At 39.8% G+C, this 23,815-nt stretch overlaps 1 protein-coding gene across 4 annotated transcripts; it reads right to left on the bottom strand.

Moving 5' to 3' along the window:
• Positions 1–90: 90 nt before the first annotated feature.
• On the bottom strand, positions 91–23,677 carry ano10a (anoctamin 10a). 4 transcript variants are annotated; one of them, XM_055042139.1, is made up of 16 exons: positions 23,575–23,677; positions 20,462–20,611; positions 20,193–20,390; positions 19,032–19,166; positions 18,029–18,148; positions 15,941–16,125; positions 14,228–14,612; positions 13,208–13,263; positions 12,601–12,675; positions 12,322–12,510; positions 12,054–12,245; positions 11,370–11,498; positions 5,690–5,806; positions 4,119–4,135; positions 3,333–3,368; positions 91–1,341 (listed from the first exon to the last, which is right to left on the bottom strand). In XM_055042139.1, exons 2-16 carry the CDS (start codon positions 20,589–20,591, stop codon positions 1,275–1,277), a joined length of 2,031 nt encoding a protein of 676 aa, XP_054898114.1. In that variant the 5' UTR covers positions 20,592–20,611; positions 23,575–23,677; the 3' UTR covers positions 91–1,274. The 4 variants fall into 4 exon arrangements, with proteins under 4 accessions (XP_054898114.1, XP_054898113.1, XP_054898115.1 ...); XM_055042138.1 differs by lacking the exon at positions 23,575–23,677 and adding an exon at positions 21,782–21,922; XM_055042140.1 differs by lacking the exons at positions 3,333–3,368; positions 23,575–23,677 and adding an exon at positions 21,442–21,687.
• Positions 23,678–23,815: the final 138 nt, after the last annotated feature.

Below are 23,815 nucleotides of genomic sequence, written 5' to 3'. Positions count from 1 at the left end.
AGCTCGTGTCTCTGAAGATGAAATCAAATAATAGAAGGAGAGTTTGGAAAATCTCTTCTGTTGGAAGAGAGGAAAAAACTGGACTCATGCTTAAGTTCCAGGGTTGTTAGTTTATTGATGCCAAGGCTGATCCAGAGCAACCTGCTGCTGCAGCTTTGGTACATTTTATAGAATAAACAGCAGGGAACTAAGGCACCAGGCGGTTACAGGAGTGCAGTTCATCTTTTATGTATGATGACGTATCAGGGCCACTGTAGAAAGAAAAATAAAGAAGTACATTTTCAACCGAAAAACTCCAAAATTTTATTGGTTTCTCTAGAAAATTTTAAGGAGTGTAAAAGTCAAAACATTGCTACTTTTTCCCCCTGACAATCAGTTTCAAAGGTTTACTATTTTCACCTTTTGAATTACGATTATTTTCAAATTGCATACTTTTTAAACTCAGAAATGTCCATGCTACTTCTAGAAAATTTCTGAGATCAATCTTAAAATGTTTTTTTTCTCCCAAAATTTCAACTTTTGGAGTTCAGAATTTTCTGTATTTTGCCTGGAAAATTCCTGAGATTATTCTCAAAGCGTTTTTGTCAGCCCTCTACAATGGCCCTCACACGCCGCTGTGCATGTGTCCCTAACCTGGATGTGAAGAACTCATGATTTAACACACGCTGTGATTATTTGGCATTCAGCTGCAATTGTGTTTATGGGTGCAAAGGAAAACCGAAGCATCTGCATGGAACAGTCCGGATAAATCCAATTCCAGCTGGATCTGGTTCAGATTTTAAAATAAAGTCTGATGTTGCTTTCAGTGGTCGCATCGTTTTGGCCTTTTTTGCTTCCGTACATTGGGGCGTTGTGTTGTCAGCCAATCGGGTGACCACACACTTTGCAGCCTTTAACACAGTTATAATTAGAGCATGCTAGTTTGTATTGTTCTGAACCAAAATACTGACTGAACCCAAAGTGACTTCAGTGGCTCAACACAAGAACGCCAAAGCAGTTAATTTCATCAACACTCTTTGGAATAACTGAATATGTTTTACAGTGGATCATATCTGCAAAGAAATTGAACAGCAGCTCATTCATCCCATCATGTTTCTAGTTGTCCATCACCCCAAACCCAGAACCCGTTTCAGTGCTCAGACTGTTCTCCACCACAATGAACCTCTCACCCACTCATAGTAAACCATATTTTCACTGTGCATAAAAATGGTAAACTCTAAAAAAACAACAAGGATGTTATTTTTTTAAAGCAAACAAAAAGGGAGTGTGGGTTGTCAGAGTCTGCAGGTCCTCCTCTCCTCACTGGACGCTCTTCCTGAACTCCGCACCTTCCAGCATTTTCTGAAACACACACACACACACAATCATGTTCATTCAATGTGATACACAGCGTTTGATTGAGACAGTTTTACACATTTCCAATAAACAATCCATGTGTAGGACAGAGACTGACAGACTGTCAGGTGTTTGTCCTGCTGGACGCTCTCAGGTCTTCTGCAGCCTCCAACACTGCAAAAACACAATGCAGCTCCAACTTAAAACAAGTTGGAATTAACACCTTTTTTTTTTAAGTTGGACCAATATTCTCTTTTTTTCAGAGTAGGATTCCCCCAGGATTGTTCTGGATTTACCTTCGTCCAAATTCCCATCAACTCTGAGCAGCCTGCCCGCTTCTCCTGAAGAGCATGATGCTGCCACCACCGTGTTTCTGGACTCTAATTACTGGAGAGATAACTTCTTACACTCGTGTTGGGTCTTCATAGTTAACCTTGCCCAACATTTCTAGATTTATATTGCTCAAATTGACAGATGCATCATGATGACAGTGATGCAGAAACACTAATTAATTTAACATGAGGATATTTCTAACAGCGTGAGGAAGCTGGAGTTTGTGAGGAGAACCCATGCATGGTCCAGTGGCACCTCACCACATTTTCATCGGGCCAGTGAAAGTTTTAGGATGCCACAAAAAAAAAAGAAGGATGTATTAATTTTTCTCCGGGTTTGTCGTTTAGATTTGACAGATTCAAAGGCGACTTGAGTACCAACAGTCCAATCGATGACATCTCTGCTCCTGAAAATGTCAGGAGGACAAAACTTTGGGTCCAGCGGGAACATGGGTCAGCTACTGTATGTCCAGTGTGACAGCGGGTTGGAGGAGGCGCTGACTCATCCGCTCACATGGTGCTGCACAGCCAGGCGGTGTGGAGCCAAGGAATCCTTTCATCGGCCTGATCGAGTGTCTCATGGGGGAATGTGAACTCTGAGAAACTTAAAACTTCTCTGTGCCTGAGACTCAATAGCCATCAATTATCTCACCGCGTTATTATTAGACACGAAACGAAGGGAGCTGCAGCTTATGGGACAACAATCTGATGACACGCTATATTCACATCCTACTTCATACACACTGTGTTGATCCCAGAGGGGAATTTAATTTGACTGCTGCTGCATATTACTGTGAAAAAATGCTCAAGTGTGCATGCAACAATTTGCATGATCACCCCGCTTGTTTTTCATTAGTTATTTCAATTTCAAAATAGCCGCCATTTTTGAGCCTTTTAGGCAAATATGTCATCCTATTCATACAACTTTAAATTAATAACATGTAGCAAAAACAGAGCAACAGTCGTCTTAGTGGTTCATTTTTAAGCCATTAGCGGTTTAGTGTTAGCTTTTGCTAAATTCTTTATGTGTTTGGTAGTTTGGTGTTAGAGTCCGCTAAATTTGTGCACATCTTAGTGGAATCTTAGCATAGCTCAGATTCTTGTTTATTTATTTACTATTTGGTTAGCTGTACCTACTGCTAACAGTACCTACAGCCAATTTAATGCAAACATATATTTGTTCTGATCTGCATTAAAACAACACTGCATGCTGCCCTATCATATTCCCAAGCCTAACCTGTTTTTCTCTAAAAGGCCATGCTGATAAAGATACTCTCCTATTGGCTTCAGCCAAATGATACAAACATGTCACTCCAAAACGCATGGCTGGCGGCCATTTTGAAAAATGTAAAGCAAAAGTTCAAGAAAATATGATTTCCATGGTTCAGAATATGAAGGCAACGATTCGACAACAAACAATCCGATTAGCAATTTTAGTGCAAAAATAAAAATTTCCATGACACAGATGGTAGCCATCTTCAAAATCAAACAATTATTGGCAAATATAATGCATATGGATCCAATTATTATGTATGATTTGACACCAAAATGTATCATTTGTGATTAGTATAATCAGTTTTCGTGCAAAAATAGGTTTTCCCTGATGGCCATGGTGGCCATCTGTGATTTTTCTGATCCAAACATATTTTTTTATATTAAGCAAACCTCTGGGAATATCTGTGCCATATTAGGTTCTTGTGTCTGTAAGAGAAAGATTTTTGCTTTAGACACTTAAGAAACATCAAGTCAAATTTATTTACAGCGTATCAAAATCTTAACTTCAGTTCAGGACATCTGGTTCTTAATCAGATTTAGAAGTTTAAACTACCAAAATTAACTCTGTAAAAGATCTTATTGGCCCTATAATTAGCTCTAAATAACATCTGATCAACAATTAAATGTGAATATTATAGCATTATTATTGATTCAACAACAAAGCAAATACAAAAATTGTAAGTTGAAAAAAACCAAAAAAATATGTTCAACTTTATGTGATTTAACATGTAGATATGACTTCATCAGTCTAACTTCTCTCAGACATTATGGCTTGCTGCAGGTCGCTGCTATTAATATATGCTGTTATTGATTTCATTTCAAATGTAAAATCTTAGCGCTAGGAGTGTTTGCATTTCCTCTCTCAAATGTGACTTGGACATCCAATCCCTGGATCAACAAAACAAAAAGACATTTTCAAACCTAAGAACACAACAAGCTCTACTGTTAGAATTCAGTCCATGCTGGAAAACAGATCAATAAGTTCATCACAGCTGCAGCAGTATTATACTGTGGAACTTTAAGGGTTAGATTACAAACTGAGTCAGGGGTTTAGATATTAGAAAAGTGTGCAACATTTTAGAGTATTAACGTGTGATTACTGTGAGGAGAGTTGAGGGGGAATCATTGGTCAGAAATGATGGCAATCAAAGTGAAAACCAACCCGAAGCTACTCACCCTGCATTTATCTGCCTCTGGAGAAGCAAGAGAACAGAGAACGACTCAATGAGCCAAAACCCAGCAGCTGGAATGAGAAGCTGGGCCTTAAACCCAAAGTCACAGGAAGGATGGAGAAATGCTGTCAGTGTTACTCTGAATGTGGCATTGCTGATGTCTTTCCCTCCTCGCTTAGTGTTTAACACACACCTGCATGCTCCAAAAAGGTGTTCACGCTGAATATATTGTATTCTACGTTAAGAGATGAGGAAGCGTCGTGGCTTGGTTGGTACCTTGGTGCTGTAAGTGTCCAAAAATGAGCCCTCCTGCAGGGTTCATAACGCCCTGCAGATGTACCTGCTCTGCAACGCCGCCTTTCAAATAGTTTGGTTAGAGAAAAAAAGTGGCGCACAAGATCCACAAGCACAAGTAGACGCAGCGACAGATCAACCAGCAGGGAGGAGACGGAGCAACTGGTGCCTGCCCCAGTTCTTTGAGTCAACTGTAAACATAGCCATTAAGCTGTCTTTGGCTTGTAAAATAACTTCTTTACAATAAATAAGTTTACTGTAAATCAACTTATTTAAATAAACTTGTTTACAATAAACAGGCTAAGTAAAGCCCTCCCACAGGGTTTTACTTGTAGGGGGCAAATAATGCCTGCCAGGTTTATCTCACTGGGGGAAACCCTGGAATAATCTTGGTAATGCTAACTCACTGACACACCAAAGATAATCTGGTTTAAAGTTTGAGTCATTGTCACTTGACAATTCATGTGTTAATAGTTCCAATATGTGACTTATTTTGATAAGATGACCTCAGGTGAATGTTTCTGGGGAGTAGAGTCCAAGCTTCAGTGGAGGTGCTAGAAAAATGGATGAGGAAGTGACCATTTCTGTTTAGTGTTGGTTTGTCATGTTTGACTTACAGGATTTCTTTCACTTTTCTCTAAACTTACCATTATTGTTGGTCTAAAGAGTAGACTTACTGTCTAAAGAGTCTGTGGAGGCAATCAGATCTAAATGACTGTTGAACCATTTAACAAGCATGGCTAGGCTAAGATCAGAAGAAAAGCTACATCAAGTAGCCAGGATTCAGTTATCATTCTATGTTTTGGTGTCGTTATGGGTTCGTTATGTTGGTTCTGAACGTGTTTTGGTGCACAGGAGTGCTGAGGCTGTTTTGGATTCTTAATGATACAGTTTTCGTCCGACAAAGATGTTAAGTTTCGGGTTTAAAATGCACCAGGATGAAGTCTCTTGTGTTTTCTTTAAAAGGTGGAAGCCTCAAAGATCTGCTCAAAGCTGTCAACATGTCTTTCTACTTCAAACCCCCAAAATTTTGAGTTTCAAAGAAAAAGCCCATAGTTTCCAAACTGAGAATGAGAAGAATTTAAGTTACACAGATTCTAGCAAAAAGCCACTCGTGGTTTGTTATCTGGATCCACCAGACAAACATGTGAAGCTAGAAAACTCATTCTTTAAACAGATGCCGAGGCCTAACTAAGAAAAACGTTTCCGATTAAAAGGGAAAGATATTTAAGAACTAAGAAAGGTCCAGATGTCCTAGAGAATCCAAACCAATCGATTTACCTTCTTCTTCAGAGCCTCCAGTGACTCAAACTCAAGCCGGGACAGTTTGATCTGGATGTGTTTGGGAACATCTGGGATAAGGAACGTCAGGATGAACTTGAAAGCCAGCAGCCCATGCTAAAAAAAGTTAAAAAAGGTCAAAGAATCAGGAACAGAGAGAAGGTTTAATCACATCAGAGTTCATCATCGTCAATGTTTATTTAAATCTGCTTTTGTCAACCTGAGGTAATGGGAGCTTAGTTTGAAAGAAATAACACAGCAAAATTCAGTTTTTTTTATTGTGATGCAGGAAGCAGTGGTTCCACTCCGACTGTGTGACAGAAAGTTTCCCCTCATCCCTGAAGCAAAGCCCAGCCATCCAACAGAGAAAGCTCATTTCAGCTGTCTGAGTGTGAGATGTCATTCTTTCAGTCATGGTCTGTATCTCATGATCACAAATGCGACAGACCAGTAAATCAAGGACTTTCTTTTTTTCTTTACAACAGAGCAGAGCAGCACCTTCCTTCCATACAATCTGTCCTTCCACACAGAGGAAGAGCCTGCTGAGTTCAGGAGAAGGTAATAAATGAAGCACCACAGGGTAGAGTCTGTTTTTGCTTTATTCAGGCTGGCATATCGTCAGGAAGTATCTCCAACGCTGCCAGAGCCAATGAGGAGAAGCTGATAAGATGAAGGAAGACTAACAACCCTACACCAGAGTTAGTGTGCTGTTTTAACAAGCTTCCTGGTGCCACAAAGTCTGATAGGCTTCCAACAGAAAGTAAATGCTTCACTTTGTGCGGCTTATTTGCTTCGCATTAAACATCATAAACTGAGTGTCTCCAAGGAAACCACTTTTCTATTTCTAATGCTGGTTGTGTTTGAGTACAAAATGGAAAACTAATCATTCTCAGTCAAATATGAGATTCAGTCCATGTGTCCAATAACTGTGAATCATAACAGTGGTGGAGAAAGTGATAAAGCTTTATCACCGATCTGAAAGGAAAATGACTTTAGCACGCTTCAGAGCAGCAGTGACAGAGCAGACAGTGCTTGCAGTGTGAGCACTTCCATTATGTCAGGCAAAACACACTTTATGGTTTGTGCCTGAACATCCTCAGGGTTCAGGGTAACCTTGAGCTGCTGAACCATCCGATATATAAATTAGCTTCTAACAACATGAGCAATCAGCTAAGAGCCGGAGTGTTTATTGTGCATATTCAATCAATGTGACAACTCCATAAGACCAGAGAGCTCTGTTTGTTGATTAGGGAAAGTGCTGCACTGTGCTGACTGAATTAAACGGCATCCTTCTTGATGCTTGTTGTTTTCCTTAGCAGTGTTGTTGTCTCACTATTTAAAGCCACAGTTATCAATTAAAGAATAACAGCAGTGTGATAGATGGCTGATGTGTTCAGGTTTTATCCAGGCACCAGGTCTGAATCTGTTTTCTGCAGCTACTGTATCTTGCATCAGTCCTGACATGTATGTATGTGTGTGTGTGTGTGTGTGTGTGTGTGTGTGTGTGTGTGTGTGTGTGTGTGTGTAGGGGAAATGTCTGGATATGATGATGGATATATAAAGATATCATGAAGCTGCATGCACTAAACTATGGATCAGGTCAACCAATACTAAAAAAAGTCAGAATTAACAAAACCGGACCCGTGATTTTTATCCAATTATAAGGCATAAATGCAGTTATAATTGGAAGTCAACTCAAATACAAACGTTTGTATGTGTGTGAGAGAGATGATCTATCTGGGAGGAAGCACGCCCTATGACTTCATCTGTGCACCATGTCACATTATTCACATATTTTGTGAGTCAACACTGAAAAGATTCAGTTCTTCAGACAGTGGAGTATGCGTGGAAGTGTTTTCTTCTTCTCTTCTCCGTAACAGTAGCTGTTTCCCAGCAACCAGCACAATCAAACTTAGGCACAATTTGTAGGTGAGTGAATGTTTTCATGTAGGTGGGAGCCTGAGGACATTTGATGACTGTGCAGAACATACGTTAAGTAATCCATCCTCAGGTTTTTAATACGACCTTACCAGGAGTTCTTGTTCTGACCACACAGACCGAGATATTTGAATGGAAATTATTCTGCAGACGGAAAAGAACCTGGCCAGGATAAAGGGAGTTAACCGCTGTTTGCCTTTGTGAGTTAACATGTAGAATCACCTCTGAAATCAGACTTTTCTGATTGCCTAGACTGTCCTAACTTAATGTGAATAAATAATCACTTATCAGAGAAAACTCTTATGTATAATACATGGAATTTTAGGAAGCTCTTAAGCCAGAGCTTGACCATTTGTGTAAAATAATTGAACAGATAAATCCAGGTGGTTTTCTATCCTGAGAAGTTATAAGCAGTTTCACTTCTGAAGATTCTGGCAGAAGTTATACTGCTGTATCCATTGCCCAGAATGTTAACATGGCACCCACCCATGTTAGTGAAAAAATTAACCTTTCAATCTTGTTCAAACTAATACGGCATAAATAATGTAGCATTGACTGTCAATCTGAGAGAATGCATTTCTGCAGGCTGGGCAGTTTGGCTCAGTTTACAACTCCAGATTTTAATATCTTACTAAAAGTATGAATAAAATGGATCAAACATGTTTATCTTAAACCTCATTTATGCTTCTATTCTCAAAGAGGGTTTCTGCAAGGAGTCAAACTGGCAGAGTGATTACCAAAGTGGAAACTGATATTATCTGGAGGCTTTAAGTAAACAAACCAATGATGAGGCATAATTAATATTTTCATGTTTCACATGGTCCGCCAACTCACAGTGTTTGAATGCCAGAACCTTCTGGGCACTGAATGAAAGAAAATGAAGATCCACATCAGGCCAACACAAACTGTGTTGGCCTGATATGGATCACCATGTTGATGATGATGATGATGATGATGATGATGATGGTTCAGAATGACACAGTGGTTTGGTAAAACAAAAAGAATGAGATGAAACATGATAAACAGGTAGCGGAATATTAACGCATATAGAATATTTTGCTTTCTGCAGAGCTTCAGATGTTTGATATTATCAAACTCATGTTAATATCAGACAAAGATAAATACAAAAAATCAGTTTCCAAAATATAAGCTAACTTGGGTGAAAAGTAACTACAACTTTTCTTGATAATTAAAGATGGTGAAATCTGTTGAGTCTTTGGTAAGCCTGAGGTTAGATTCAAAAGGTTATGGTTCAGTTTTTAGGGTCTTTAGATTTTGGCAAAATCTGAAAAATATAAAGATATGATGAAGCTGCATGCACTAAACTATGGATCAGGTCAACCAATACTAAAAAAAGTCAGAATTAACAAAACCGGACCCGTGATTTTTATTCCCCTCTTGTTTGGTCCAGATGAAAACAGCTGGCTGCTGGTTGCTGAAGCTGCACACTCTGCTCAGAGGGTTTGCTCTGTAAGCCCAGCTGCTCTGAAAGGAGACAGCTCTGTGACTCTGAGACAGCCCGGCCTGTTGCCTGGTTACTGCTCAGTGATGCGAGGAAGCTCCATACAGTAATTACCCAGGTATCACAGCACCGCGGCCAGAAAGCTACAAGGCGCCCAGCAACCGGGAAACCCAACCCAACTTCATTCTCTCAATCAGCGGAAGCTCCGCGTCTGTGCTCTATTCTAATAAATCTGCATGATGATGATATTGATAAAGTGGAAACATGTTCAAATTGTCAGTAAGCACACTCAGGAGCAGACTCTTCCTCCGTCACAAACACACAGAATGGCTCTGATTGGTGTATTACAGGTTGGTTGCATGCTGGGAGCTGTCCTGGTTCTGCCTGGGCTCAGTGGAGCAGCATCTCACCTGCAGCCAGAACCCCAGGACAGCGTTCAGTCCACAACCATCATGTTCCAATGGCTCCAGGCCAAAGGACACGCCAGACAGAGGAGAGGCAGCGTGCTGTCAGAGTCCAACTGACCGGCTCCGGGAGCAGTTCATGGTGTTTATAGAGCTGCATTTAGTAATAGTTCTTCTGCTTTACACTTAGATGTTTCACATCATCAAACTAATTTTATGATTCAACAAAGATAACCTGAGTAAAAACTAGTTCAGTTTTTAAATTAAGGGGACTAAGTTATACAAAGCGACCATCAGCAGTCACACACTGGTCTGATTACTGTCAGACTGTGTGTTTTAAAACCCTACAATTACTTATAGCCTGTGTGACAAAATGAAACAAAATGAAAGGAAGAAAGTCTCTGACACCAGTCAGTCTGGACTCTGGAAAGAGTTACAAAGTCATTTGTAAAAGCACTGGGACTCCAGTTAGAATCAATATCCACAGATGAAGAAAAATCTAAGACATTTTAAATGTCATCTTGAATTAAATTTAAGACAGAAAACATAAATATAAGGAATAGTTGGTGATCCTGCTGTTGTCGCAATCAAGCATCGCATAAGTTGTGAAATTTCGGTGTTTTTCAAACTGCATAAGGCTCTCTACAGCCTGCAGCCCAGTATAAAAGTTTTTTTCCCAGAAAGCAGTGTTTCCAGTCCACAACCCATTCAGTTGTAAGGGAGAAGTGAGCCAGTGGAGAAAACGACCGTCATCCAGTCTATTGGCGATAAATTTGTGTGCTCCCATGATGGACTCAAAAAATCCTAGCTAGCAAATGTATATCAGCAGCTAACAGGTTACCACCTGGTGTCACAGAACAAAGTGAAAATAAAATTTTGTCTGACAGAAAACTATAATATATTAGACTTAGACAACAAAATTTAAGACGTATAATTAGTGCATTTAAGGCCTTCAGCAGTGGAACAGTTTATATCAGCAGTAAAAACAGAGATTTTAATTCCCAGGTGAAACAATGGCAAACACAAAAACATGTGAACACTAATAAATAACAGCATACACTTTTGTGTAGAATTAATTTTCTCTAAAATGCAATTTCATGTTTTTCTTGCTTGTAGTCACAGACATTTAATTCAGCGACTTTTAATAAAGGTCCAATCAAAGACAAGGTTTGCAAATTAGCCTATGGTCAGAAAACGTAACTATAACAACAAGGTACCTCTGTTTTTAACATGTAACATTGTTTTAATGTGCTGTCCTTAATTAAGTAAATTTGAATTGAAGGCTAAATCCTATTTTTTATCATTTTAAAACACTATATTACATACAGCCAACGCTCTCCCACAGAACCTCTTCTCATCTGAACCAACCTGGACTGTGGCTCCATCTAGTGAGGGAAACTCCACCAGCTCAATCCTTGCTGCTGGATATCCACACCTACACAGTGAGGCGTGTCCTGCTTCTGATGGTGTGGTGTGGGATTTTCAGAATAATTTGGGGCTTTTACTTATTCCTTTGAACAAGTCAATTCCCAGGATGGCCTCATGATACAACCTAGCACTGCATTACTCCTTAAAAATGAACCGAGTTCACCAGTTTGAGTTCATTGTGCATGTTTTTCTACCTGTTCACTCAAACCATTGGGTTCAGTTCATGTTTTCTGTGTAGTTTTAGCATTTAAGCTGCAGAAAAAAATAAGAGCATCATGGTGTACAAAGCCGTTCTCATTGCATGTCAGTGACTTATTCGGTGCTTCATGCATCCTCTGTAAGCGAACAAGCTTCTCTTTGTTCTGAACTAAGTCACACTAAAACAATTATGATGTTAGTGATGTTCCAGGAAACAGCCCTGGAGCTGGCATGAGTCGTGTGGATTTACCTCGATGGCCACCGTCCACAGGATGAGCTGGGTCTCAGACTCAGGGAAGTATGCTTTGACTTGTGGAGACATGCCAATGAGCGCACAGTTGGTCACAACAGCAATCACACTCATGGTCTCAAAGGCGAGCTGCGGAGAGTCAGAGGCACACAGAGAGCAGCAGCAGCTGCTTTGAATCAGCCTGGCTGACTGTTTAAGGATGACAGGTTTGATACTGGAGCTAAGAAGATGCACTGGGTTTTATGAAGCCATTCAGAATCAACATCAATTGGACCTGAAGTAAAGTCAGAGCATTTTAAAGGAGGAATGAGGGCTTATGAAAAATGTTTCTTTTTTACTTTACATCATGTTTTGTTTAGGTCTCTTTGATGAACCTGAGCATGCTGACATTAAACAGTGAAACAGATTTATTTAATGTAAGTGATTTGATTTCAGTTTTCTTAGATCTTATTGTTTATAATTATTGACAGGAATTAATAAATAAGAGCAAACTGAGTTCTAGGGTCTACAGAAATCCATCTAGTACACCTCAGATTCCAACCAACAACCTAAAACGTTCTCTTTACATGAAGTTGGATGCCAACATGAGGGCAGTTCTCTTCTGTGTTCTAAACCTTTGCTGTTCCCTCAGTTTATGAATAAACACCACGTTCCTCTGTGCAGATAAAGCTGACGGATACCAACCTGCCAGACTCCAATGTTTGCAGCTGGGTCAGCAAACGGTCTTTTGAACACATGACACATCTTGAAGGCGTCAGAGTAAACCTCTGTGACATTGTTCAACACCACCAGGACAGCAGCCAGCGGGTAGACGCAGGAGAACAGGCTGACGTAGCCGAACAGCAGAAAGAGCTCCAGGTAGTCGTCAAATGTTCCCTGAGAGAAGTAGACCTCAGAGATCAGACTCTGCAGGGCTGATTGCTGTAGCTTTCATTGGAAGACGTGAGCTCACCAAGTACGTGCTCATATCGGCCTCCAGACGGACCTGCTCTGCCAGAGGGAGCTCTGTGTCCCCGGGAGTTCTTCTCTTCTGAACTTTGCGACTCATCTTCTTGTTGCGTCTCCTCTGCAGCCAGTAAGGCAAGAATGCCTCCATGAACTGATTCAAGATCTGACTGGTGATCAGTAAGGTGGCCAGACTCTATCAGCAGGAGAGGAGGAAAAGATGTCAGATGGTTCTAAACACTGGTGTACACGGAGAAGCAAATAAACCGGAAAGGAGGGAACACACCTGACTGAGCAGCACCATGTCCTGCATTACAAACGCAATGTAGAACAGCGAGGCGAAACAGTTGAAGAAGTTAAACTAAACGACAAAATGAGGAAATTAGGTCAATAAGAGCCTGAATGTGGGAGCAGAATGGAGCAGATCACAGCTAGAAACGAGCGACAAACTTCCAGAAAACGGCAAAACAGCTGGAACACTGAGTTCCTTTAAATCCAGGCCCATTTGTTTACAACTCCCTTTGATTCATAACAACTGGTATATTGATCAATATTTTTTATGCTAATTTTGCTTGATCATTTTGATGACAGCATCATTTGACAAAATGTAATGTTTACAGCTTGTTTCATAATTGATGACTGGGTGATGTTTTTATGATATAAAGCAGTTTGAGCTGCTGAAACATGGCATTCAAACAAATAATTTTTACTAGAATAAATATCCTGACTGATTGTTCCAGATCACCAAATTAATTTTAATTTCATATAAACAGAAAGAAAAATATTTCTCAGATGATAATTTTATTTATTAAGGGTGATCATTTTAATAACCCCATAAGCCTGCAGACTGATTGCTGTTAGTGGTCACACAACACATGGTCATTTATACTCACAACAAGAACTTTAAGGACCAAGTGGTTCTGATATGAAGACTCCAGGCGGTGATTTTCTAAATGCGTATCAACAAAAACATTCAGCGAGTCAGCATTAAACCATTTTATATGAAAAAAAAAAAAAACACAGTTCAGAACTGCTTAGAAGTTCAGGCAAATAAAATATGAACACTTTCTCTTCTGATCCCATAAATAAAATCCAGAGAATGCAACTGCCCTCATAAGTGGCAAACCATTATATTAAAGAAGGTGTCATTTAATCTCAGAAGTGTTTAACGGCCAGAGGCTGGAAAAAACAGTCAGGAGCAGTATCTGGTTTAAATGAGAAAAAAAATATCCCATTTTAAGGAGATTTTTAAAAAACTTGTAAAACAATTACGAAATATCTTTTTGTACAAATAAGAAAGGTTGCACAGTTAAAGAGCGTCGCTCCCAGGGATTTTTAAATGGCGTCCAGAGGAAACAGTATGAGAAGGAGAGTCATTATATGGTAGAAGAAAGAAACAATAAAATAATAAGAATTGAATAACATATATTAAGAAATCCAAACAATATCTTTTTGAGAGAATATGGGAGCCTTTCATTACTTTCATTAAGGACTTAGACCTGTCAGAGGGTCCATTTGAATTCTGACTTGTAGGAACCTGTGATGTGCTATGATGTATAGAAGTGTACACTTATATCTAAATTGTCTGAACACCCCCGTTTTATGAGAAGCTGTGTTCTGTGTGTCTTTTTTCTTTTTTTTTCTGGTTGTCTTTTCTTTTTTCTCTGACTATGTGGGAAATTAGAGTCATGTAAAAACTGTAAGAAGAACTTGTTCAAAAATTCAATAAAAAATGTTTTGGAAAAAAAAAATAATTATTTTATATAGCATTCTATAATAATTTTTCATTTTAATTTGAAACCTTCTCATTATGATGAGATACCGTTGCTGAATTTATTTCCAAACTCTGGCAGTGAAATGCTTCCGTACAGAATGAACTACTGATCAGTTTTAGATGGTTTAGACTTGCTCACCCCATTCTGTGAGGAACTCAGCAGCGTATCTATAAACGAGGTTCATGGCCTCTATCACCACGGCGTAGATAATACTGGGGATGTAAAGGAGCACTCCTGTCCAGAACGAAGGGTTCTGGTCATGGACGGACAGAGCCCAGCCTTCCATCTGGAAGTAGATCATCATGACGTACAGAGACAGGTAGAGGCAGAGCAGGACGAAGGGCAGCGACACCAGGTAGATCCTCAGCAGGCGCTTGCTGTTGGGGTACAGAGGCTCCTCCCGATCCGTCACGGGGTTGTACCCGAGGACGCCATGGAACCCAGGCCGAGGTTCTTCGAAGGCCTTCTTTCTGCTTAGCGTGCCCCAGTGGTAGGCCAGGGTGGCGCTAGTTCGCTTCCACAGCTAGAGGACACAGAAGAGAGAAGGTCTGATAAACCTGTCATACTTCTATGGTTCTGAACAAATAATACTACATGTTATCTGTCAGTTTTACACAAACTAGCTGCCAAATGATTCTCTCCTAAATTAACAACCAGCTGCTCTCAGGAACTTACAAAGTTCCCAGAATGTCTCTCAGAATCTTCTGATCCATTCTAATCTCTCTGATAACTATGACTTTAGCAAAAGGCTTCACATTCGGAAGAGTCAGCGAAACCCAGCAAGGACAAGCTGAACTCTAAAGTTAGTCTGGCTCACTGCAACTGAAGGAAACTGTGAACCCAAGAAAACTAAATGCTAAACCTGAAACGAGAGTTATTAGTGTAAAGGTATAAGCGGTTACACAAATGCCACCCCTGCTCCCAAATACATGTTTGTTTCCTAGCTGAGATGTACAAGATAAAGTATCTCATTAAATGTGGGAAAAGTTTGTAAATAATTTATTATGGTTTCATATTTCACACCCACAAAATAGGAACACTTTATCAGAGGTGTGCAGAAACCTGAGGTTCAGTATTTACAAAACCTTCTAACAAGTTTGAAGCTTTTACATTTAAGGAGCTAATGAAGGTTTACACTAAAGCAGGTTTTTCTGCAAACTCAAAATCAAGACTTCTTAAGACAATTTTAAATGGAATTTAAGATCTATATTTCCACAGAAATTTACAAATATCATCCATCCAACTGGAAATAAATTTGCACTTACCCATGATAGAACTAGGGTATGTCAGAGCCACACTCACAAACACACATTTGTGCACCAATTCAGAGACTGGCAGGAAACTTGGGATTAAGTGCCTTGCCCAGGGGCACATAAACATGTGAGTTAGAACTTAACCTACAACAATTTAACCTCTGATTGCAAACAATTTCACTGCCTACGAGCCACAGCCATCATGTCCTAATAATCGTTTTCCTAAACTCAAATCTAGCATGTTCTGTATGCTAGGCTGGGAGACAAGAGGCTTCTGACATTAATGACCTTGAAAATGCAGCTAAACTAACATGGAGCTCCTGTTTCTGTTATTTCACACACTGATCTGAGGTAGATTTGTTGCCTAACTGTCTTGTCCTCTATGTGGACATAACCTCTCAGTGTTACAGAGTGAATTTTACCTGTTAACTACCAGATAAGTCCTCCCAGATTGATGGGAGGCAATGATTTCTTCTGAGGGATCATTGCTGCCATCTTTCCTTTCTGTCATTGTGCTGACACAGACAAAACTGCTTACTTCTGCAGTTATTTGTGCTGTGTAAAAACTTTCTTTAGTCAGTAAAATAAGTTTTCATACCTCCAGAATAATTGTGCACCAGACCACGTTGAAACCAGCAAAGGCTACATATTTATCATAATCCTCCCAGTCAAACATGTAGTAAGGCACTCCAAACAGAGCCATAGGCACCAGGGCAAAGGTGAAGTACTCCAGGAAGCCAAAGTACAGTGCCTGGCCCTCACCATAGTAGTGTCTGATTTCATCTGGAAAGAGAAAGAGCAAAGTAAAGACCAAAGCAGGAGTACTGACAGTGTTCAGTAAGAAAAATGACACATTAAAACATTAATATTTCATGGCAGGGGAAAATGGAATCCATCACATTACATTACAGTCTCTGAATATCTACTAACTTAACAGTAATGCTCAGACATTTACTGATGCTTCAATCAATCTGAGAGTAATTGAACTCAGCCAATGTTCCTCTGATGTTGATCAGCACATTTTGTGTTACTAATATTCGTTAAACTGAAAGCTTAAACTTCATTCAGTCTATGAGCACATTCACAAACAGTAGGTTCTGTGTTTAATGAACGCAGGCGATGAGTCTGCCTACAGGAACGAGGTGGAGCGACTGACAGAACGGTGCACAGACACCGACTTGATCATCAACACAGCCACGACCAAGGATATCATATTGAATTTTCAGAGAAGGAAAAGAGACATTGAACCACTAAACATCTTCGGAGAGCCTGTGGAGAGAGAGTCAAACTTCAGTTTCCTGGGAGTTCACATTATGGATAACTTGACCTGGGATGTAAACACAGCAGAACTGGCAAAGAAGGCCCAGTAGAGACTATATTTCCTGAGAGTCCTCAGGAGGAACACTCTTTCTCAAAAACTGCTGGTGTCCTTCTATCGATGTTCTATTGAAACCATCATCTGCTATTGTTGCTGTGTGTGGTTCCCCAGCTGCACAAAGACTCTCCAGAGAATCGTAAAATCTGTTCAGAAGACCATCGGCTGCTCTCTGCCTTCTCTTCACAGATCCCGCTGCCTCAGGAAAGCCAAGAATATTTTAAAAGACTCGTCACACCTCAGTCACAATTTGTTCCAACTGCTGCCGTCCGGCTGCAGATACAGGAGCATTAAAACAAAGACAAACAGGCTGAAGAACAGTTTATACCCGGGAACAATAAGGACATTAAATACCCTAGAGTACTATTTTCACCAATTTTGTCATAATCCATGTAACTTATTGGATGGTTCTATAATGACAATAAAGATTGTTATTGTTAAACCCAAACAGCTAGATGTTTTAATCCACAAATAGGGAACATTCCTTTGCTTCCACTAGGATTAAAGACTACTTTCTTATCAAAGAAGCCGGTGTCACTTTGGATGAAAACAATGCTAACCCTCATCAGGGTTTAGATGTGCCATAGACCAGAGGAAGAAAAAAATCAGTAAACGTTAGTTGACACATTTCTACTCGGTTTGTGGTGGCAGATGGCCGTTCATACTGAGCCTGGTTCTGATTGTGCTACAGGCTTTTTCCTGTTGAAGGGGAGTTTTCCACTCCACTGTTGCTGCATGCATGCTCGGTATGAGGGATTACGATAGTCAATGAGTCGATGCAAACTGCTGGGTTACATTAAGGACATTTCTAACTAGTTCGAATAACAATTTTACTGCAGTGTTTGATAACTGGGATCAACGTATGGAATCAACTTGGAATCTGTGTGATTGGATGTAAATGTACAGTGACTTAAGATGATTGGCCGGATATTGGTGCAGTCATTTGGATTGTTGCTTTATAGCAAGAGGTTTCTGGGTTATTTAATTTTTCATTGGGATCAATAAAGTATTTTTGAATTGAATTTGAAATCCCAGCCTGGGGCCTTTCTGCATGCATGCATGGATTCTCCCCAGGTACTAGGTTAGGTAAAGTCATCTCTCTATTTTGTCTTTAGGTGTGTTTGTGTGCATGGATGAATGGATGGACTCCAGATGACCTATGTTGTGCCAATACATGTGTTATAGAAATTAACTTAAATCTGCAGATGTTGCAGATTTGCAACAGCTCAGTGCTACTTAGCTAGTCTTTGCAAGTAATTTGAGCCTGAGAGGGTTAACTGAACTGGACATGATGAAATCAGCTTTACGTACCTAGAGGCTGAAGCGACAGCCTGACTTTTTTATACCAAGAAAAGGAGAGTCTCTTCAGTTCTTCTTTGTGGTGTAGCGGAAACATCTGGATCAGGATTCCTTTGGACAGCAATCTGCGTACTGAGATTTTAAAATAATAATAATAAAAAAAGTGTTTTGATTCCATTTTTTTTGTCCTCAATTTACAGAACTCTGTCTCTGACGTACTATAAATATATCAAGAAGGTCCAGACAATAATTCTAGTAAAGATGAATATGTGCAAATGTTAATAAAGACAAATATTCCTACTTTTCTCTCCCTCATTCTCTCCCTCATGACTACACAAAGATGGAGATTAAACTCAACAGCTCAATTCATTGCCCAAACCACTAATTGCTGTTGTGCTCAAATAATGAGTCATTTATAGAAAATGATGGCATTCTGCTAATGGACTATTTGTCAAACAGGCTGCTTAGTGTCTCCCTCTGAGGTTATTACAGCATATTTGCATATTCATTGTTTTCATCACGCCAAAACAGGACAACTGTTTATCTGCTGTCATGATTGTTTTAGTTAAAAAGGTCTGAATATTGGTCAATTTGAGCTTCAGTTTAGCAAATTAACAAACAGGCCTTTTTAATGACCCTCTTTTCTGCTTCGTTATCACAATTATACTCAAATAGACGTTGAGCATAAATGACAGTTTAAATAGTCAAAGACAGTCGCAAAGTTTTGTTTAAAGTTAGCGACTGTTTCAACAAAATAGGAAGGTTAAATATTCAACTTCAGGTGAAATTAATCCTACTGATAAACTAAGGCTAGTCTAGTTTCTCACATGCAGTGAAACTGACTAATGTTTTAAGACATAAGTCTTAAAAGTCATTTAAAAAGACTGAAAGTAGACATGTCCTACAATTAGATGAGGAAATCCAAGAGAGCAACATGTGAATAGATTAATATGAATGTCTGGTGTTTGAGTGAAACGCAGAAACAGAAACAGAAGCAATGCAGTCAGACGCTCACTGATAGATTTCCCTGGATAAAGCTTAGCATGGCTGTATCCAGGTACGTGAGTCTCATCTTTGGCTCTCAGTGTCTCCAGCTCATGTTTGATGATGTACTGACACTCAGCCATGCTCAGGAAGCCGTCTCCATCCCCTGGAGGCAAAAAAACAAGATCACAGATGGTTTCCTTTGTGTGGGCCAGAGGTTCTGCAGCAGCTTGTAATGGGTTAGTGGGGACACATTTCTCAGTAGAGCCTAAAGAAAAGATTAAACTGGAGAGAAGGGATATTTTCCGCAACTCTAAACACAGAGCCAGAGCTACTACAGATTTTGTTACACTGAAGCATTTGTTACAATGGCCTACTCAAAGTCCAGACCTAAATGCAGTGAGAATCTGTTAGGATAGAAAGCTGCTGTACAGATGCTTTCTATCTAACTTAGCAATTTTTGAGCAGTTTCACAAACACCAGCAGATGGTAGAGACAGACTCCAAAAGTCCTGCAGCCAATTAAAGATCATTTTCTTTCAGTCTTCAGTATAATGCACAATAAAACACATTGAGTGTATGTTTTTGGAGGGCTCTTGTGATCATCTGAATTTGTCCTACTGGAGTAGAGTATCTAATAAACTCTGAGGTGTCTGACATAATGCTGCGGTAACCGTGGCAACAGGAGAGCTGCTTTTTTGAAACATGGCAGCTAGGGTTGAGACTTCAACGCTTTCATCTCAAAGAATTAATTTGACTGACTTTAAGGAGTTAAACATTTTTAACAAAGTTTAATCACATTATTTGATTTCATTTTTTTACATACAAAAGTCCTGAACTGGAACTTTCATACTTGCATGTTTCTGCTATATCTGTACACAAGCGTCATCCACAAACTGGATAAGGAAGCTGCTTCTCTTGGCCCTGGAGGGGTTAACTTCTGCTTCAAAAAACGATCTGATTGGACGCTGGAAAGGTCTGGTGTTGTGTTCAAGTTGTTTTCTAAAAGCCGTTAGCCTATCAGCGAAGCTATTCACAATTAAAATAGCACCTCAATGCTAAATGCAGATAATGTAAGCATTATTGGGGAGCAACTACAAAATCAAAGAAATATCTTTGTTGTTAAGCTCATTCAATAATTCACAAACAAGTTTTTGAATGGAAACGTTGCTCATTTTTTGTATTTTAAAGACCTTGAAAGTCTTTAAAATTGTGCTTGTTGACGCAGGTAAAGCCTCTCATGGAGCCGTCGCTGTACTCCTTGAAAAGGCCCACATCCTCAGCTCCAGACAGCAGCCTCTCCCAGGACGCCCCCACCAGAAACAGGTTGGGGTTGTCCTTCTGCTCAGTGCTGACTCCAGGACTCAGCTGCTCCACCAGTAACCCAGCACCTGAGTGAGAGACAGAATGTTAACGACGATGTGGAATCTAATGGAGAGCAACCACTACCTGACTGTCGCACCTCCAGCCTGCTGTGGGGCCGTGATCCTGCTCAGCAACCAGGCGATGGCCTCCTCCTTGGTGTCAGACATCAACTCCAGCACCACTAGAGGGTTGAAGGAAGGGGCGCCGCTGTCACCTGACTGCTGCATTGTCCCATCGGCTGGAGCTTCTGCAGCAGAAACGGCAATGAGACTTATTATTTCAAAAAGCATTGCACTGAACTGGGATGAATCAACAGTTTGAAATTAAGGATCTTTTCACAGGTGATAGTCCAGTAGTCTCGGTTCAACTGAGGACCAAAACTCCAACTTTTGTTCCATTTTTATCTGCTGTGGTCAAACAAAACAAAACCTTTGAAAAACCAACTTGTTCACCTCCTCAACCATGGGCAGCTGTACGAAGAACCACTGAGGGAAACTACACAAAATTATCTTAATAAGAGAGTAGGAATAACTTTCTAAACAAAAATGGAGTGGCATCAGATATTAGCGGTTGGAAGATTTCTCTTTTGTCTTTGGTAAAAGACCACAAGGGTTGTTTCTGCTAGTGCTAGGCTCACAGGTTAGTTTTGGTTGTATTTATCCAGAATGCCCTGTGCTGTAGTCTGCTTCCTACTTTTGGAGTGGTCTTCGGTTTGCTTGGCGTTCACATATGCATTCAAACCATAGAGTTCACATTTTGGTCCAAGTCAGAGATGGACTACGTATTCATACCTCCATAAATAAACTGGACTTTCTAAGCAACCAAACCAGAGTTCGACTAAAGTGAACTGACAAAGCTTTTGTGAAACAGAACCACAGCAGCTGAAAATGGAACAAATATTACAATTTTGGTCCCCAATCCAGTCTACCAGACCATCAGGTGTGAATGAACCAAAACAATCCTCAATTGGAGCAGACCACGACAGTACAAGTGGGCGCTATAAACAAATGTAAATGTACACAAAAGACTAGATATAACATCTTGAAATATAAAAGAAAGAAAAGATCTTTTGCTTGCCCAGACCAGTTGCCACTGGAAGTTAATCCAGAGAAGGAAAATGTTCAGAAAATCTCTCTGACATTCCTACATAAGGTATGTCAGGTGGACGCTGTTCACTGAGAACATTCAGGAATCAAGTGATCTTTTAATCTATGGAGGAACCTCTATGTGTTATTCCAGCTATGTAGTGCTGAACACGCGTCATTCAGCAGAAATGGAAAGGAAAGAGTCCAGCAGAGCAGAATGACCCTGACAGAAGTAGACAGACAAACAGACATATATATAGACAGTCGGAGGGCGGAGCCTCTTATCAGCAGGATATTAATATCTGTGGCTCTACACGCTGATTCAGTCCTACCTCAGCTTCTTTGTAAACACACGGACTTCACCATGTAGTAGATCTTAGAGCTGGACCCCAGCTGACCTGTGAAAAGCCTGGTCAGGAAGACAAGGAGCTGCGTGTGTGTGTGTGTGTGTGTGTGTGTACGCTGTGTAGATTTCAACTGTTGGGATCTCAGCCCACAACCTGGTGTGGGCTGAGATTAGTTCAGCTGGTGGCTCCTGAGTTAAAAAAAGATGAAATACAGAAGGTTCCAGTCATGATGCTGCCCCCTGCTGGAATAAGATGCCCATGAAAGTGTTTTTGATGTAGCTGTTGAGCAGCTGCTCCATATCCAGTCTACCAATCATCACTGCAGTAGAATGCAGATTATTAACTGACCTGATGCGCGTCCTTCCTGCATCTCCTTCTGCACGCTTCTGTCTGATTACTATTAATGAAACCAACTAATGCCAGAGAATGAAACATTTTTTAGAAATGTTGCTTCACATTCACTCACAGTGAATGTGAAGTATTCATTGATAGTGTCTATTTCTTTCTATTGCGAATAACATTTGATCAAATCCTTGATTTAATATAACAGAATTTAAATAATGCATCAATAATCTCACTTTTTCTATGTTTTCCTCTCTATTTTGGACTGAGGCTGAGTGAAAAACTATTTCAAAAACAAATTAAACTGAAATACATTGGGTACCATAAAACTAACATCAAACTCAATGTTGTGTAATAACAACAATGATCAATATTATAGTAATAATAACCAGCTGTAGTTGTATAATATTTTGTACTATAATTTATTATTCTTATTTTACTCTTATTATCATTTTTTAAATATACATGTATTTTTTTATATTTATACTGTCATCACAAGATTATTTGTTTATTATTATTATTATTATTAGTAGTAGTAGTATCATCATCATCATCATTATCATCATCATCATCATCACTCCTACTATTATTATTATTCACCTAGAAAAATATGGAAGCAGATCTATTGGAGAAAGTTGAGTAAAGTAAGATTACAAAAATGACATAAATGATTTAAAAGTTCATCACGTACACATTTATATTCTGGAAAATTATTTTTCCAAATATTTGGGAAGCAGAGCTCAAATGAAATTGTTGCATAAAATGTTGAGGCAAATAAAGCCAGTGGAGAAGAGCATGATTCTCCACTCATAGAGGGAAATGGATTGATTCCTCCTGAAAGTTCTCACACAATTTACAGCTGACTCTAAGAAAGTCTGTGGTCATGAACCCTAAATATGAAGGTTCAATTCTTTTGACCTCATATTTCTACTTACTCTGTAAAGTCGTGCCAAAAACAAAGTTCCATATTCTGTCTTCCATTCCTAATATTGTTGTATTTGTAAACAAATACATTTTCAAATGGAAAAGGTAATTAATTTATTTATTTACATGATGGTAAAACTATTTCTTCCTCGTCCTTTGATTGCAGTGATTCTGTATTTTACCAGGGTTGATATATGTAAGTGAACTGAGAATATAAGTCGCTAATTTCAAAAGTAAGCATGTGAAGGTAAAAAGAGCAGAAAAAAACACAAACAAACTCCAGCTCTGTAGTAACAATGTTTTACCCGTCTAAATAATACAGTTTTTAAAAGCTGCATTCACTGACAACAGAGGAATCTGCAGCTGGAGGCAAGACGTGGTCGTGGACAGAGACGGGGACAAGTTAATGCTACTGATCACTTCTGAACTGCTCTATTAAATCAGGCATTGAAAGCGTGACTCGTACTCCCAGAACTCCTGATTTAATCAGATGATCCCACTGAAACACTCACCACAGTCCTTATTCCTCCTCGGTAGTTTGCAGGGCTGAAAACATAAATGTCCACTTCCGCAAAACTCAGCTGTCAGTTGAGGATTTGTTCCTTTTTTCTGCCCAGATGAAAACCACCACTGCGGTCTAACTCCAAAGAGAAGAGGAGGCTGTATCGCCGCCCGGCGGAGCTATTCCGACCGACAAATCGAACGGCCACAATTTGACTGAGGTACCGCTGTGTTCGTGAGAGTCACGTGACA

The sequence above is a fragment of the Poeciliopsis prolifica genome, unplaced genomic scaffold (assembly GCF_027474105.1).
Source record: "Poeciliopsis prolifica strain line A6 unplaced genomic scaffold, Auburn_PproV2 SCAFFOLD017, whole genome shotgun sequence".
Taxonomy (NCBI): domain Eukaryota; kingdom Metazoa; phylum Chordata; class Actinopteri; order Cyprinodontiformes; family Poeciliidae; genus Poeciliopsis; species Poeciliopsis prolifica.
The sequence above is the reverse complement of the archived record's forward strand: the minus strand, read 5'-3'. Positions and strand labels throughout refer to the sequence as shown.

What these genes read in the sequence shown, in the direction of transcription:
- ano10a (XM_055042139.1), bottom strand. Translation starts at nt 20,591, where the DNA reads ATGCAGCAGTCAGGTGACAGCGGCGCCCCTTCCTTCAACCCTCTAGTG. An exon ending in CAAACATTGGAGTCTGGCAG is followed by an intron (nt 11,499 to 12,053) that starts GTTGGTATCCGT and finishes GACTCTCCGCAG; the next exon opens with CTCGCCTTTGAGACCATGAG. An exon ending in TGTGGACGGTGGCCATCGAG is followed by an intron (nt 5,807 to 11,369) that starts GTAAATCCACAC and finishes AACTTTTTTTAG; the next exon opens with CATGGGCTGCTGGCTTTCAA.